Source organism: Cynara cardunculus (genome assembly GCF_001531365.2).
Source record: "Cynara cardunculus var. scolymus isolate 2C chromosome LG 2, CcrdV1, whole genome shotgun sequence".
NCBI lineage: Eukaryota > Viridiplantae > Streptophyta > Magnoliopsida > Asterales > Asteraceae > Cynara > Cynara cardunculus.
This window is the reverse complement of record NC_037529.1, coordinates 69,361,402-69,379,668: the sequence shown is the minus strand read 5'-3', so window position 1 is coordinate 69,379,668 and position 18,267 is coordinate 69,361,402. Positions and strand designations below refer to the sequence as shown.

General features: G+C 33.6%; 3 protein-coding genes and 1 non-coding gene across 9 annotated transcripts; 1 reads left to right on the top strand and 3 right to left on the bottom strand.

Moving 5' to 3' along the window:
• Positions 1 to 1,629: 1,629 nt before the first annotated feature.
• Positions 1,630 to 3,452, bottom strand: LOC112507041. Of its 4 annotated transcripts, none has more exons than XM_025111435.1 (3): positions 3,058 to 3,452; positions 2,371 to 2,468; positions 1,630 to 2,278 (listed from the first exon to the last, which is right to left on the bottom strand). In XM_025111435.1, the coding sequence occupies exons 2-3, from the start codon at positions 2,444 to 2,446 to the stop codon at positions 1,920 to 1,922; spliced, it is 435 nt and encodes a 144-aa protein (XP_024967203.1). In that variant the 5' UTR covers positions 2,447 to 2,468; positions 3,058 to 3,452; the 3' UTR covers positions 1,630 to 1,919. The 4 variants fall into 4 exon arrangements, with proteins under 4 accessions (XP_024967203.1, XP_024967202.1, XP_024967201.1 ...); XM_025111434.1 differs by having other exon boundaries at positions 2,956 to 3,450; XM_025111433.1 differs by having other exon boundaries at positions 1,630 to 2,468; positions 3,058 to 3,450.
• Positions 3,453 to 7,340: 3,888 nt separating this feature from the next.
• TRNAM-CAU lies at positions 7,341 to 7,412 on the bottom strand. The gene has a single exon. It is a non-coding gene; the product is annotated as a tRNA-Met (tRNA).
• A 769-nt stretch (positions 7,413 to 8,181) lies between these two features.
• LOC112507033 lies at positions 8,182 to 11,549 on the bottom strand. 3 transcript variants are annotated; one of them, XM_025111422.1, is made up of 6 exons: positions 11,352 to 11,549; positions 11,032 to 11,156; positions 10,249 to 10,418; positions 10,073 to 10,150; positions 9,799 to 9,943; positions 8,182 to 8,681 (listed from the first exon to the last, which is right to left on the bottom strand). In XM_025111422.1, exons 1-6 carry the CDS (start codon positions 11,470 to 11,472, stop codon positions 8,277 to 8,279), a joined length of 1,044 nt encoding a protein of 347 aa, XP_024967190.1. In that variant the 5' UTR covers positions 11,473 to 11,549; the 3' UTR covers positions 8,182 to 8,276. The 3 variants fall into 3 exon arrangements, with proteins under 3 accessions (XP_024967190.1, XP_024967191.1, XP_024967192.1); XM_025111423.1 differs by having other exon boundaries at positions 11,062 to 11,156; positions 11,352 to 11,527; XM_025111424.1 differs by lacking the exon at positions 11,032 to 11,156 and having other exon boundaries at positions 10,249 to 10,405; positions 11,352 to 11,527.
• Positions 11,550 to 12,986: 1,437 nt separating this feature from the next.
• Positions 12,987 to 13,331, top strand: LOC112508132 (protein translation factor SUI1 homolog 2-like). The gene has a single exon (XM_025112915.1). The coding sequence runs from the start codon at positions 12,987 to 12,989 to the stop codon at positions 13,329 to 13,331; it is 345 nt and encodes a 114-aa protein (XP_024968683.1).
• The last annotated feature ends 4,936 nt before the right edge of the window (positions 13,332 to 18,267 follow it).

Sequence of the window (18,267 nt, the reverse complement as noted above, 5' to 3'; positions counted from 1 at the left end):
TATATATATATATATATATATATATATATATAAATTGGGTTCACGTGAGACAAAATTGTTTTCATGATACATATAAGATAAATTTTTTACACTTGAACAAAATGTTGTGAAGGTAAAAACAAATATGAACTTTCACAACACCTTAAGAGCATTTTACTATCAAAATATATTTGTTTTTAGTTTCAAGATTTTGAAGAATAAAAAAAGGGTTTTTGATGATAAACACACATGTTGAATTATAGTAAAACAATAGCAATAAAATAATAAACATGTTCAATGTATTACTCTCCAGATTTGATTTGAGAAACCAAAACAAATTTCACTTCTGCATCTTTATGAACTTGGGTGTGATTCACATGTAATTCATAATTTTGTTGTGGGCCCCATAAAATACAAACAAATGTTAAGACCAAGGAAACAAAAGACATTCATTGATACACAAATAAGACAAAACCATAAAACGACCCCTTCATCTTCAGAGTGGTTGCAAGTTTTATGGGTGTAAAATGAAATTGTGAAGATAACTGATTTAGTGGGTACAGAAAAAAAAAAAACTATACGCTCAGATATCAAGAAATCTTGATACATCAAGTTACTTTGAATCAAGACTGATTTTTCAAATATAAATCCACAAATCTTGAAATTTTGATGGTATAATTATGAATGATGCAGAATATAATCATTCAGGACCTATTTGGTTTGTGAGATTTAGAATTAGATTTCATTTCAATCTTATGTTTGTTTGTTTTACAGAGGAAAGTTTAGAATTAAAATGCAACAAATATTGGATTTAGATATCGTACTTGGATGGTTAACATTTCACGTGATTTCGTTAAATTTGTTTGTAATAATGACTTAAAATATATCAAAAACATTTGTTTTTTTTTAATATATTAAAAACATTCATCTTTTGATAATCAATTAATAAAAGATAATTTGTTTTTGTAAATATCTATAAAAAAAAAAAAGAATTCAATTTCATTCAATTCAAATACATCAAAGATTTCAAATCCTTCTACAAAATCCAAATCTTTTAAAATCATTTCGTCAAATCAAACAAAAAAATCCATTTGGCATATATTTGACCACCATCGATGTGTCTGTCCTCAAGTGGGATTTTACCAAAATATCCCTCTTTGCATAACAAAACTCACATAACACAGAAAATTACATAAATAGTCGAAGATGATAGATGGTTTCATTTTTTAGTTATTTCTTGACGTAAATTCACTTTTAGCCAATCTTTATACAAATGACTTACGCATATGCGTAAGGATTGATTTTCAACAAAAAAAAAAAAAGAAGAGTCATTACACATATGCATAAAGATTCCGCTATATATAGGATTATAGTGAAATTTTTAAGCAGAAAACTTAGCATATGCACAAGGATTCTTTTCTTTTTTTTTTATGCCGAAAACCAATCCTTATGCATACGCGTAAACCTTCTGCGCAAGAATTAGTAAAAAAATGAATTTAGATCAGAAAATGACTAAAAAATAAAACCCTATCTACGGAGGAGCTATTTCTGCCATCATTTTCCCACTTTTAAAGACATGATGTGATATGCACTTTAGGCATAAAAAGATGTACTACAATCCATGCATCATAAACCATTGAAAACAATATCCATAACTACCACTTCCAATCTCTTAATCTAACAAAATATTCATTTAATTACACAACCTAAAAATAAAAAAAGAAACAGGGGAGCAATAATTTATACACAGACAACACCACCATAGAAATGAATGGGACCCATTTTAATTTATCACAATTATCAATCATACTGAAGATGTTACATCATCATCATCATAATCATACTGTCTTTTCTTGAATTTCTGTGGGTTTTTCTGTAAATTTTTTTCATGGGAAATTATGATATGATAATGTAGATAGAAGTAAAACACAGATAAAAATTTATTCAAGAAATCCAGTTTTGGTCAAAACAGCATTTCTTACCCTACTCAGATCTCTGCCTTTAAGTGTTCTTCCTGCACCTTCACACACAGAAAATGAAGAAATTTGACTTCTTGCAAGCTTCTGTGCAATCCATTCATGAGGAGGCATCATGTTTCCATTATCATCATCATCATCATCACTGTCCCAATTCTCTCTGCCATTATTACCACCACCACCATCATCACCATCATCATGCCATGCAGAGTTCTGTGATGGTCTCTTCGACTTTCCATAGATCTTTGACCAATCAGGAATGTTGACTGGTGCTGATTGTTGTTGAGGAACCTCAGGATTGTTGGACCTAGGAATCATTAAGGCTGCACTTGGAAAAGAAATAGATTTTGAAGTGAAACTAGAAGATGATCCTTTAAATTTTGAATCAAAACCTTTTCTTTCACTCAAAACAGACCAAATATCAGTTTCTTGAAATTCTTCACTTCCAACCATGGATGACCACCCACTGCTTCCTTTTCTGTACATACCATACTCACTTTCCATTCCTACAACCTTCATATTTCAAAACATACAGATTATATTCAGTAAAATCAGATTTAAAGACACTTCGTTTTCTAGAAAAACATAAAGATTCATCTTTTCTGGGCAAAAAAGCTCCCAATTCAAAAAATTCAGGCAGATTTAAAGACATTTTTTTCAAGAAAAACGTAACAATTCATCTTTTCTGGGCAAAAGAGCTCCCAATTCTACAACTTCAGGTAGATTTAAAGACATTTTTTCAAGAAAAACATAAAGATTCATCTTTTCTGAGCAAAAAAGCTCCAAATTCAGGTAGATTTAAAGACATTTTTTTAAGTAAAACGTAAAAGACTCGTCTTTTCTGGGCAAAAAAGCTCCAAAGGCTACAAATTTAGGGAGATTTAAGTACATTTTTTTAAGAAAAACACAAAGATTCATCTTTTCTGGGGAAAAATCTCCAAAGACTACAAATTCAGGTAGATTTAAAGACATTTTTTTTCAATAAAACATAAAGATTCACCTTTTCTGGGCAGAAAAAGCTCCAAGGAATACAAATTCAGGTAGATTCTCAGAAAGATTGCTGCACTTTGTGGGAAGAGTGGGTGTTTGAAAGATGATCTACCTTTTCTCTGTATTAAAATACAAGCTCCCAAAGGGGGTTTCAGTGGTAATGGAGTTCTTGAGAGTGTATTTTATAGGCTTTGCAAAAAGGAGAAAACTGAGCTCTCTAATGTTCACAATCACCAGTGCCCATGTTCTTTCTAGTTGTCATATGAAATGACTCAACTTTGATAAAGACTTCTTGTTGAATACCAGATGAAGTTCTTCTACAAGAGAAGTTAAAGAAACCCAAAGAGAACAGTTTTGATTTAGTATCTTAAAACAGACACGACATATTTCGTTTTCGCCTCCTCCTCGTACGCCTTTGTGAAGATGAAATTAGTGAAAATAAAGGGTATAAACTTGAACCCAAGTTTTGATGCCATTCATAGTTCTTTATAAGATTTGGGTACTCAATTATTGGACTTCAAAGGTAATATGTTTGATAGTTTTTTAAATGGTCCACTTGTTCCATATAAGTCCAATGCATCTGTATCATTTATGTTGCCTTTATGAATCTACTATCACAAACTTCTCTAAGACTATTTTATCATATACAAGACGAAAAGAGCAATAACAATAGTGTGTGTGTGTGTATATATATATATATATATATATATATATAGGGTTGGGTTCAAGGGAAAACCACAGAAAAATGAAAAACTAAGGAACCCCTTAATAACCATTCATTTGTTCGTTAAGCACATGTACATAAAAGTAATTTGTCCGGTATGTAGAATCCAGGATACATTATCAATTACTTTTATGCATGTATGCATGCCAGACAAATGAATGGTTATTAGAGTGTTCCTCAATTTTCCATTTTTTTGTGGTTTTCGTCAGAACCCACCCAATCCCATATCTATATACATATATATATATATATATATATATATATATATACATACACACACGTGTATATATATATATATATATATAAAGAGAGAGAGAGAGAGAGAAACATAGTTTTTCTACCCATGGCACATCTAGATTCATGATCTGGAGCAAAGAAACCAAGAAACATGTCAACTTTATCATGCTAATGCCAAAAAGGTGCTTGCTTTTCAAAACTGAAACTTTCTTTCATTGTGTATATATATATATATATATATGTGTGTGTGTGTATGGGTATGTATGTATAAAACATAGTTTTTCTACCCATGGAACATCTAGATTCATGATCCAAAATCAAGAAACCAAGAAATATGTAAACTTTATCATGCTTATGCTAAAAAGGTGCTTGCTTTACAAAACTAAAACCTTCTTTGATTGATGGTTTGATCAGTATGCAGATCAGATCAAAGAGAGAAACTTATAGGTAACTATCAAATAAGCTGAATAACATCAAATTAACCTTAATCAAACTGATGATTTCATGAAAACGATTGTCCTTTTAATTTGTCTGAAGCACTGCATCTGCCATTCAATGTATTAAGCCAGATAATACAGTGACAAGAGAATCTTGAGAACCTTAAAAAAATTAATGTTGTGCAGCAGACATTCGATGTATTTGGCCAGACAAACACAGTAACTACACCTTCAAAACCAATCAGCTTTGTGCCGTTATTCAAACAAATTTCAACCGTTCAAGATTACTTTTAGGAAAAAGAGAGAGTGATAATATAAACAAGGGAAAAAAGGAACATGTTTTGAACTTTATCGCGATTATAGTCCTAAATACAGTTGGCGGCTGCCGTCAAAGTACTAGGTGGGTCCCAAACCTTGATGTATATTAAGTTTATTCTAATGCTGAATCTTATATGAAAAGGGTCCCTTTAACACCTACCTTCTAGTTTGTAAAAGCAGTCAATGCTATATGCACATGTGCTTAACTTGTTTAAATTGCTTAAAAATAGCATCCAATTGAGTTGGGCATACTTCAACATACCTTTTCAATACCAGCATTTCTAGTTACAGTATCACAAGTCTCTGAATTCCTGAGAAAAAGGAAACTTTTGATACCAAAGAGTAACTTTTGCACCATTTTCTTGGCTTTTCATTGCAAACTAATCATCGTTCTTGTGAAAATGTTAAAAGAACACTATGGTTTGCAAGTATGAGCTATTTAAGATGAACGTTAGAGCTATAGATGTAAAACGAATCATCGCACTTGCATCTTGTATCCAAAACGGTCATTGTGTTTAGCAACAAAAAGACAAATTTGATACTTACAAAAGTCATTCACAGCTCAAACCAAGTTTTCATATGCATTCATGGGTTCGTTCCAAGATTCGCACGTGTGAAATATTTATTTGTATTTTTCTTTTTTTGGTTACATAAATTTGGAGTTTTAGGTGAACTTAATAGTCTTTTTAATAGCCCACTTGCTCTATAATAAAGTACAAAGCATGTTTATTTCTTATTCTGGCTTTACTATTCTGTTCCTAAACCATTGTTTTCATCTTCAACCCCATTATTTGGGACAATTTTGGTTGATTCTAAAAGCACGGATCAAAATCAAGGATAGCGACTGCAGAACCTAAGAAACATTCTTTGAGCGATAAAGCCAAAGGGGTAATGGTGGATTCAAGAGCAATGATAATAGTAGTTTGTTTGAATTCTAAACTAGTACTGGTTTACTGAATATATTCTTCACATAACCCAATAGGATGCTATTTTATGTCCAATTATGCACGCATTTTACCTGTTAGGGTGCGTTTGGTGTGCGGACAGGAAGGGATGTGACAAGAATCATGTTGGACATGGGACAATATCTAATTTTCATGGGACAAAACTTAACTTTCTTTGTTCCACCCGAAAAAGGTGGGAACAACATTGTACAGAACGCAAAATTACCATATCACCCCCCATAACCCCAACCTTTTCTTTAGAGGCAATTTGGTCATTATAACAGTTTAAGTCCAGTCCTGTTCTTAGCATACACAAACAAATAGTCCAGTCAAGTATAGTTTCATCCGTTCTGCGTATCAAATGCTACCTAAGGAGATGATCTTCAAAACCAATTGGTTCTTGCTGGAACAACATTGTACAAAACACAAAGTTACCATATTACCCCCATAACCCCAACCTTTTCTTTAGGGGCAATTTGGTCATTTTAACAGTTTTAGTCCAGTCCGGTTCTTAGAATACACAAACAATTAGTCCAGTCCACTCTAGTCTCATCCGGTCTGCGTATCAAATGCTACAAAGGAGATGATCTTCAAAACCAATCGCTTCTGGTTAGTTCTTTACTTAAACAAATTTCAACCCTCCAAGATTACCTCTAGAGAAGAGTATATAAGAATCCAGCTATAGGAAAACAGGAGGTCGTTTTGGAACTTACTGTGGCTTATGTTTTGTTCCAAAGTGTCAAGTCGGCAGCAGCCTTTGAAGAACGAAGCGGGTCCCACAGCTTTCTGAAAGTTAGCTACAGCATATGTCATAAGTCGATTCAAACAAGGATCTTATATATAAGAAGGTTCCTTAATGCACATAATTTATAGAGTTGATAGAAACACTCAAATGATATATTTATATATATATATAGAGAGAGAGAGAGAGAGAGAGAGTGTGTGTTAACACCCTGGTAACGGTTCATTTAGACGGTGTGCATACATGTATACAAGTAATTTTTAAGCAATTTGTTTGGTATGCTAATGTGTATATTTGTATAACATGCAAACGTGTATAAAAATTATGAAACAACTTCAGTTACTTGTATGAACATATGCATATGCCGTCTAGAAGAGTTCTTTTTGGTTTTCCCTGAACCTCCATCTCTCTCTCTCTCTCTATATATATATATACTTTGTAGCATAGTGTGCTTGATATGACTATATTACTTTCTAATATAAAATCAAGAAAGCAATGATGCAAGAAGCAGTACTTATAGTAGAAATTATTTCAAATTTCCCAATTTTGTAATGGGTTGGAGAAGTTCTGATTCATAAAGTTCAGTAAAAAGATGCAAAGTGATCAAACCAATACGATCGTCTTTCCAGATTATAAGCATTTCTACAGACCTTTCTGCAATTCAATTGCATTATCCGAGCTGCAAAGTGACCTTAAAATCGAACTGTTCGAATAGAGAGCCATTAATGGATCAAAAAATCGGAAAGTAACCTCGAAATTCAACTGTTTCAATAGAGATAATACATCAATGGATCAAAATGGGAATTGGGTGTTGCTCGAACTCCCTTTCGTAATGAATCACATGGATAGGTTTAATCAAAGAAAGAAAAGTGGAATGAAAAGCTGAAGTTTATCTTCTTAGCTAAAAAAACAACGAAAAGTGACGATCAACAATTTCTGCAATTAGGGTTTTGGTTTGATAAAATAAAAAAGATTTGCAGAAGCTTCTCCGAATATCAGAGCCAGGTTTCGATCCTGGGACCTGTGGGTTATGGGCCCACCACGCTTCCGCTGCGCCACTCTGATTCTTGTTAATGTATCAAGAACTAATTAATTTGGTTAGACAGCCATGAGCTGCAATTCACTTTGACCATTTTTCTGTTGTATGGATCATTTAGCAAACACTTATTTAAGAAGTGTTTATTGGGTCAATTTCTTACAAGGTAAGAATAATGATAATCAAGAATCTTAATTTGATGAGACTTAACAAAGACAATGATTTTTTATCTGATAAATGAAGATGATGACTCTTATCTGGTAAATGTTTATAAAAAGATAAATACTAACCAACAATCTATTTTGTTGGTCATGAATATTAACTGATAAGGTACAGAAGTTTAGTGAATCTTAGCGGTAAATACTTACTCGATAAACTTTTGGTAGATGGAAAGCGTTTGATAAACTGTCCTTACTTTACAAATCTTAGAATTATGTAAATTAAATTTACATGTAAGTGTGTTATAAAACCATCTAAGTTGACATAAATGGATACAATAATTGTAAAAAGTTCTAATTGAACATAAACATTTTCGTAATTTACCTATCTTATCTCATCTTTTTAGTTTTTGTTTCACCTATTTTGATAGAACAAAAAAATAAACTATATTTTTATCACATTCAGTCTCGGTCACATCAAACATGAGACAACCGGTTTTTCCAAGTCACGTGATGTATCATACCGTTACCGTATATGCCATATTTTTCCTCTTTTCTAATGTAAAGATTTCTCCATTCTCTATCCTTTTTTTATCTGTTTTAGAGAAGAATTTAACATACTTTTCTTAAATCTTGAAAATTTTTAAATAACCCAACATACATAAAAGTGTTATAGTACAGTGTATAAGCAAGATTCTACCAACTTTCCACTATCAACTATATCAATACCCACTACTAATTACGCAGATTTTTGCTCATTTGTGCTGCAAGCACCATTGACTTGGCGTTTGTACTTGTTGTCACCCAATCCCGCTCCGCCCGTCGTTGTCGCTGTCTAGCATTTTTGGCTCGTTTTGGCGCCAATCTAGCATCTCTTTCCACAAATGCAAGTCTAAATCTTTCAGCAATTGGCAACTCAATTGTGCTCAAAACGGGCGGGTTTGTCCTGAGCCTGGATCCTGGAACTGCCCAACTTTTTGAATCGATGTCTTCCACAACAAACTCATCCAATGCTACACTGGCTAGTGCATGTTGGGGAATATCAATCCCTTTGTGCCCAAAGAGCGATGGTTTGGGATTCACTATAATTCGGGGGCATTCTGTTGACAAACTCTCCAAGGAATCTTTGTCGATTTTTGGCTGCAAGAAGAATAAGCAATTAAGCATACAGAACAAAAGCATGATCCACCAAGGGAGAATTGCATAAATGATACCAATAATCAATTCTCGAACCCATGTTTTGAAGGAAAAATAACTTCTTCTAAGAGTGTGTTTATTATACTGGACAGGACATAATAGGGTTTGGCAGGATTTTCATGTAGTGAATCCCAATAGAATAAGATGGAACGAACCTATATTTTACCAATATAACCTCAAAATAAAACCTAATTTTATTCTAAAACATCAAATATGTCTTCCTCTTTACATTTTATTTATTCTTTAAATTTTATTTATCGTATTTTATGTTCTTTAAAATTTCATTTTACTATCCTCAAAATATTAATTTTATACGATTTCTATATTTTGATTACATTTATGTAATTTATAAAATATTAATAATAAAAATAACATACAAAAGGTATAAAATAAAAAATGAAAACTACATAAACTTTTTATTTTTTGTGTCATTATAATCTGTCTTCACAAAAACTTTCTAATGATATATCTAATTATAAAAATATTTAATTTATTATAATTTAAAAATTTTAATAAGTTAATTAAAATATATAAACAACTCATTAAGGGTATATTGGTCATTTTATATGTTTTGTCATGTCTAGTTTTGTCTTGGCAAATGCTCAATAGTTGTTTTGTCTTGTCCTGTTATATCAAACGCACCTAAAGGAAAAGAAAGGAAGGAGAGGGAAATGGGGAAACAAAAACCCATGTGTTCTCTAAACTTTTTAGGAGGTAAAGAAAAAGAATTGGAGGGAGAATACCATTTATGTCCATGTGGGAAGAAATGGAGGCAAAGAAAATATAAAAGTATACAAAAATACCTTCACAAGAAAAAGCGAGAAAAACGAAAATAAAGGGTATAATTGTAAAAATGACGTCTTTCCTTTCTTCTCTTTGGTTCAAGAAGAAGAAAATTCGTTTCCTTTCCATTCCTTCCCTTCTCTTTCAAAAACCCATATAAAAAACTTTTTTCCTCTCCATTCTTTTCCTTCTCTTTCCTTTCTTTTCTTTTCTTCCCAAATTCAAGAACAGGGTGTTAAAGAACATTTGGAGAGGTATTGTGTTTGCATATGCATACCCATACAAGCCAGCGTAATGACTGTGCTCCATCGACGATCTCTGTGGTATCAAGTTCCTCCCATGAATCCCCTTCGACATCATTCAATGTCGGTTTCAAGATGCTTAAAGAGCTGCGTGCAGTGTGTTCACTCCTTGGGCATCCTCTGCAATATTAACTGTGATCATGGCCTGTTATGATGTATAATAAACCCCCTATATTGGGTTGTTCATCTAGTGGGATATAAGACATCAATTTTCCACGTATATGAAAAGAGAAGACATAAAAAACGTACCCCCATCTCAATATCTCAAGACAATGACAATGCTTCACAATTTCTGAAACACCAAATGAAGTGATCTTGTTGCAACGACTGCATAAGAAGATTGTATGAATGCAAAGCCAGAAGCAATTCGTCAAAAATTATAGCATAGCCTTGTGCATCCACCCAAACCAGTAATGTTATTTTACCTTATGTCCATAGCTCTCACATTATTGCAAATCTTTATAACTTTCAACAAGCCAATATCAGAGACTTCTGAATCTGATAAATCAAGAATTTCCCAGGAGCTCTCTGCCAATGCAACGATCACATCATCATTTAGCAACTTTCTTCTTCTTGCAATGGCTGTCATGGCCATCTGATAAGTTGATTATTGATTTGGGAGAATTTAGACTAAACGTTTCTTGGGGAAGAGTAAAGAATGTCAATTATACCAAAAATGATACATATTGAAACAATAAACCAGCCAATGTGTGCATTCCAACAAACTGAATAAAAAATCCAACCCTGAACTTCTACCCACAACTGAGATCCCAATTACGAAATAGACCTGAATCATGACATTTATTACAAGTTGCGCAGAATTACCCAAACAATTGAGCAACTCTAAACTGACCTCTACAAACGTTGACAGAAGGAACTCAACTGAGTCCAAACAACTATGCATACTACATGACTTCATCTTTGCCTAGCATCATTCCAATTATAATGAGGGAGGTCAAGGTGATCTGCTAATTGTATGAAAAAATCAAAGAAGGCAGACTGCCAAGGACTAGATTAAATTAATAAGCTCCACAATAAAAACCTAAAAGAGTCCTAATATATGTATCATCACTATAATGCAAATTGATTATTCTTGTCTTGATAAAAACATAATAGAACACTGAGATCTCAGGCATCTCAAGATGCAAACACTGCACAAATATCAGTTAAGTGTGCAATAATCATAATAACACGACTAGAATACCAACCTTAATGTCCGGAGGGAAACTGGTCAGTACCTCTAAATCCTCGATAATATCCTCAAGGTGCTTGCCTATGATTCCAAGACACAAGCTTACGAGAGCAGGAGGTCTTCTCTTTCCTAAAGGTGACCCTGTAACACCATTGATTACTGTTAATGTAATGCTTGCTTCCTTGTCTAATGATTCTATAACAATATTCAGCTAGCATGTCATTTTCATCAACAAATTACAAGACCTCCAGATAATTAAACTAGAACAACATCATATAGCTTACAATCTCACATGTATACACAATTAGAACACGATAAAATCAGATAGAAACTCACAGGATGATTGCAGCCAAGGGTTACAATTCCTAGCAAACTTGTTAGGGTTCTTGCGATTGAAATTCAAATCAATATTCCGAAGGGATGTCTGAATGGATTCCAGAGCCTTGCCTTGATCCATCAAATGGTGTAACAAAAAAGAGATCGCCTGAAAGTCGAATCGGAGAGATTTCCGAATGCCGATAGATATTCGATGGATTCTATTTGCTGTTTCCCGACCACCGCCTTTTTCACTTTTATGTTTGTGTTGACCGAGACCGACCTTCTATAAGTTGTAAAATTCCATATCACTCCTTCAGGTTTCCGTATTATCATTTTAACCCCTGTTTATTTTAATTACAATACAGGTTAACAGATGTTTGAATGGTTTTTGTTTTAAACAGTTTGGATGCAGGAAACAATTAAAAGGCTGGAGAAATTGTGTCGAGCCTACAGTTTGATAAACACTTATAAATATGCAGTATTCTTCCTTGTAAAAGCAACAATAACAAATACTGCAATCCAGTTACGACACCGACGAGTTACGTGTCTCGAGAGGTGCTCGCTGAAAGTGGTTGATGAATCTGGTGTTTGTTTCTTCCCTCGAACTACTTTTAATTTTGCATTTTTTAGTGTGAAATCATTTTTAAAATGAGATCTTGTGTCAAGCAACCTTTCCCTCTAGCAAAAATTTCACTACCAATCGAATATTTATTAAAAAAAACCGATACTTTATAATTCTACTTTCATCAAATCAACGCAAATTGCTAAAAGTAATTAGTTTTTGTGGTAATTTGCCTATTTTTTGGACTTTTAGATTTGTTTGGTGAAATGGTCCAGAATTGAATATTTTTGCTAATGAAATGGGTTGTTAATTAAAATGTGGTGAATTTATTGAAAACCCAACCTATCGATGAACATGTATCTCTGATTTATATTATGGTTTGAACAAGTGTCAAATCAATATATTCAATCAAATAAACTCCTTTAATCCATATCCGAGATATAGGTAACCCGACTCAATACTTGCACACATGAATATTGATTTACCGCCGTAGAAATAATCTGCCTCTTTGTATATAAATCATTTTCATGTCCTTGTTTTCCTTGTCCCATTCTTCGATCTTTCTTAGAGGTAAGTTGGAGGGTAATAGCGTGATCGTAGGTAAGTTTTCTACAATTTGGAGATTGTTTCTTGTCTTTACATCTTTTTGTACGTGATTTCTTGATTTGTGTTCGAGAAATATGTGAATGAACAACTCTTAAATTGTTTAATAGTTTGTTGACATCTTAAAAAAGGAGGTTGGTTTGACCGATTAGTATTCAAAATATTTGTTTATACGACAATTTTGTTCTTTCATCAAACTGTTTCAAAATTTGAAACGAATGAGGTTTGATTTCGTTTCACCGTAAATTTTTTTTATGGATCAATAAATGGTTGGAATTTGTATGGCGTTGTTTTGATTCCAACACTTTTTAAAATCTTCACATGCAGGGGAAGACCATTTGATCGGATCCAACATAATTTTTTGTTGTACTTCCTTTTAGATATTTGGAATTGGAGGATATTGAACCTTTCTTTTTCTTTTTCTTTTTCTTTTTCTTTTTCTTCTAGTGAATAAGCATCCCGAGCCCATTTTTCATTCAAACAAGTTCATGGTTGACATACAAGTCCAAATTCCATGTGCTTTTGATCCATTTATCGACATCAAGCAAGATCCGGATTGTGGTGTTGGAGGGAAGCAATACGTGCATATACGCATACAACAAAGGAATGGCAAGAAAAGCTTGACGACGATTCAAGGGCTAAAGAAGGGAGTTAGTTACGAAAAAATCCTCAAGGATCTGAAGAAAGAGTTTTGTTGCAATGGGACCATCGTTCAAGATAAAGAACTAGGCAAGGTGATTCAGCTCCAAGGCGATCAACGCAAGAACGCATTCGCATTCTTGACCCGTGTTGGCGTGGTGAGTAGGGACCAGATCAAGATTCATGGCTTTTGAAGCTACTAATCACTTTGTAATGCATCAATTATTGGTTTTGCTTTCTTGTTGAAGTTTTTGCCGATGTATTTTCCCATCTGGCTTTCTGTTCATATGTATCCTGGATTATACGATTCTAGGATTCAATTAAAATGAATAAAAGTTTGCTTTTGTAAATAACGATGATAGTCGTTTATGGTGGTCTTAAAAGTGAAATGCGTCTAATTAACCTTTAAAGAAAATAAATTTTTTTATAGAAAAAACATTTTTTTATGTAAAATGAAAACACTACTTGAAAGCAAACCAATGCCAGCAAAAGAAAGACAGATCTTAAACAAGATCATTAAATATTCGTGTCTATCAATTCAACAAGTCCTCATAATGCAACAATGGCCCCAAGGTCATAAATTCATTACTATTCATTGTTGTTTGTTGATTTTGTTAAATTAATTGTCAGATATTATTAAATTTTAATGATATACATGTAGGAGTTGAACTTAACAATAAAAACAACATAAGTTAACGGATTCCAACAATATAAATCCTTAAAACTTGATAATTAGGTCAATAAGATGCTACCTAAATTTGTTTCGCTTTGAAACGGTTTTGGGTCGCACGTCTTGGCCGGAATGCATATACGTTTGCAGGTTTGAATCCCTCATCGCCTTGACTCGTTCCCCGTGAATTTTTTTTACTATTAAGGACTTACAATTTAGAGTCATGTTCAAATGAGAACGGTACATATTTAAGAGAATAAGAGAACGGTCGAATCACATGTGATTTTACACCAATATCACGTACAAAATCACATGTGATTCATGCGACCTTGTCCTGCGACTTGAATACGCGGCCATAGGGTCGCCTGCATACTTTTTTCGTCGTTAATGTAAAATCACATGTGATTTTACACGTGATTTGACTGTTTTCGTATTCTTCTAAATAGTTAGCATTCTCGTTTGATTCTTCCTTTTATAATTTATCCCCATGAATTTTAAACCCCTTATTTCCTTAGCCTTTATTTTTACTTAGAGTAAATTACAAATTTCGTCCCTATGGCCCAATTAAAATATTGGATTGGGTCCCTCAAACAAAATAATTACATGTATGGTTATTTGATTTCAGTTTTGTTATGGATTAGGTCCCTTGTCTTAACTCCACTAACTGGTACCCTGTTAAGTCAAGGGTATTATCGTGTTTTTATATTTCATCAAATAATTTATTTTAATGGTACAATTTTGGAAGTCAATGGTACAGTCTTTAAACACTTCAAAGAAAGAAAAAGAAAAAAACTAAGACACTCTACACCACCGATGCCTCTTCCCAGCCCTAAAAAATATCTCCGTTCATCTTCTCCAATTAAGATCTCCGGTGAAGTGTTTATCATAAAATATTTACCCCAAAACTTATCCTAAATCTATTAAAAGAACTTGAAAACGAAAGATTTATATGGAGCCAATAAAACTCATTACGCAAAGGAAATCTCTCGTTACAAATAGGATTTCTATTTCAAAGGCCAAATAATATCCCCTTGACATAGAGGAAATATCCAATTTCAAAACCCGGGAAGAAGATTAAAGAAGGTATCATGTATGTGTTCAAGATCCCACCATTGCACCATACAAAAAGGAAAACCCATCACATACATGGTTTTCCTTTTTTCATCTAAAACAACAAAAATGTTTTTTTTTTTCTTCATGTCATCGTCACCACAAATTTCCAGTCAAGACCATCGCTTCAAACAACTTGGTCCTTGCTTGTCTTCATCTATGGATTGCAGTTAGGTGAAAACAATCTAGTCCTCACCATCGCCATGGCCGTCGGTATCCACCACCATATTTCCTCCCTCTGCTTCGATTGAACAACAACTTGTTGTCGGTTTTGATGTTTTATGTTGGATGTTGCTATGAGTACGAATAGGGAATACATATAAACTGATTTTGCTATTATTGTTTGCTGAAGGGTAATATGGCGGTGAAGTTGGGTAGGAAGGGAGGTGGGAGAGGAAAGGGGGCAGGACAATGATGTGGAAGGAGGAAAGGAGGGAGATCAGAGAAAAGGGAACAGTGACCGTCGGCTGACAGGAAAGGGGAAGTTCACCGTCATACAAGTGGGGGGTCTGCATATATATATTCATACTATATAATTTTTTATTTTTTAAAAGAAAATGGAAAAAATGTAAAAGAAACCTTGATACCATGACTTAAACGACTAAAGTTGATAGAGTTAAGGTAAGGAACACAATCCATAATAAAAATGAAACCATGATAACTGTACATACAAGTATTTCATATGGAGGACTCAATCCATAATTGATTAATTTCGATACAACCATAATGACCAAATCTGTAATTTAAGGGCTGTTTACCAAACACTTACCCGGTAAGTGCTTACCGGTTAAATTTAACACTATTATTTACTTCGGGTAATATTTTAGTCCATCAAAACGACATTGTATGCAACAATTCACCTGGTAAGCGCTTACCATGGTAAGACCGGGTAAGACTCATGGTCCTTGTCTCGCTCTTACCAGGTAAGATTTTTAGTTATTACCATATTCATTCAGTAAGGTAATGTAACTTGGTAAACGCTTACCTGGATAAATGTTTGGTAAACGGCTCCTTACTCTTTTACTTGATATTATCAAATTTAGGCGATGGCGGTTTTAAAATTTTAATATTTTACCTTTTGAAATTTACCAAACAGCCACAGAACTTACAAAATCCAAATTTTCATTATCGTTCTGAAAATTATTCAATGGTCCCTTCACATTTCAAAATTAATTTTTAGTCCTTATAAATGTAAATTTTTATATTTTAACCACTATTTTGACTTAATATCACAATTGGGTCCTAATAAACTATGTAAAACACATATTAACCCATTATTGGTTAAAGATTTCTAGAATTTATGCTTTTGATCCTACTTTGAGAACTTCACTACATTTTGTTCATCAAAATGCAACGATACACATTGTTTCCTAATTTGAAAGATTTGATTACATATTAGAGGCCAAACAAGTAATACTTACTGGATATTTAAACAATCGATTTGAAACATATCAGGATAAATGTTTATTATCAATGATTTATAATCGTGTTAGTAGGTTATTTTAAACAAGATTTCTAAGATTGATACTTGGGTTATATTTTATGTGATAATTTTCCAGGTTGCATGCAATACATTTATTTATATTGCAATTATAGTTTTGGCATCCAATGCTTAAATATTATTTATGAAGATTCGATACACAATCAAATATGTGATACAGTCGAAATGCATGAATATAAATCTACTTGCCCATGGTGATACGTTGCATTGTTGACTTTTATGGTGGAATTGGAGTTATCCCGAGATTATTGTAGTGGTCTCATGAGGATTTGTATAGAAACATAACAAGTGGGTATTGGCAGGCTTGTAGTAAAAGCATGAAAAATGGATTGGATTGTGTGATGTGAAAGAAACGAATTATGCAAGTGCAGTATACTTACAAGATAACCATTGTGCATAGTCAGCCTGTAACACCCCCATTCCGAAGGAAGGGAGGTTACTTCAAAACGTAACGGAACGCTATATAAAACCTCCAAAATATAGTCTCCAATACAAAATAAAATCTTCCATAACGAAATTGAATATAACCTCAAATAAGATATATAGGTCTCCAAACAAACTATTTCCAAGAAAAGCTAAAAGCAACCAAAGAAATCTAATCTAATAGCCAAAAGAAAAAGATTCTAATAAGCAAAATAACATAGTTCTAAACCTCTCGAAACCTTGAAACCAAGATCCTGGTCTACTCTCTGTCACAAGACTTAGCCGCCCCCTTGATTACCTGCCGTGAGGAATAGAAGAAAACACGGCTGAGCCAAATGCCCAGTGAACGGATAAACAGATATAGAAAAAAACGGTATTACAAACATGCCAAAATCGAACCAAACGAGTACCAGAATCTTAGAAAATCAACAAATAACATAATCATACGAAATCATAAGAAGGGACACATCGAGCTCGAAAACGCATACACTTGCATATTAACTAACATGACAAGTGTCAGACATATGGCCACACAGGCCTGTACGTTGGACTGCAGATCCACACGTACCAAATGTGAGATRTGGCGTTGGACACTACACCGACATCCACCCTACAAACGAATCACATATGCTAGGGCCGACCCATACGCCTCCTAAATCGAATATCCATCACACCAAAATAGCTCTCACAAGAGCACCAAAAGAGGAGACGCCGTGGAYTGATCACACTGCCACGGTTAGTGTCACGCCATCGGTGCCACAATGACGTGCCTATGGTACCCCCATAGGTGGTTAGCAGCTCGAGTTACCCAGAGTTGAGTTGTCACAACGAATGTGACGTTAAACGTCTTACATATTGTCAATAAATAACGAAATCAAACGAAAAGTCAAACATAAGTCAAGTACGGAATTATGTTGAATAAACAAGTAGTCGTAATATAAAGAGGCTCAATTCGAAGAATACATAATCRATCAAAAGTACCAACATATGTAGTTTTAGGGGTAAAAARCATACCAAAATGTTACCGAACCAATAAACGTGTACTAACTCGAATAACTCAAATAGCATGATTAGGACAAGACGCCCTTGCCATATATATATATATATATATATATATATACATACATGACGTTGAACAAATACAATTGAATGGTAGATGCAGTAACGAACAATTTGGTAGAATATGAGCTAAAAGAGACTCACGAGTTCATAAACATATTTAAACGAGCTAACTGCACAAAAAGGTTTAGGAATCCGTACCTTAAACTTCACAAAAATTATCGATTCCCCAAGTTTATTCCTTTATATATGCCCTAAACAAACACCCAAACCTACTATTAATCCTAATTGATAACTTAATGGCAAAACGAAACTAAATCCCTTAACGACTAATAAAGTAACTAAACTCAACTAAATCCTATCAATA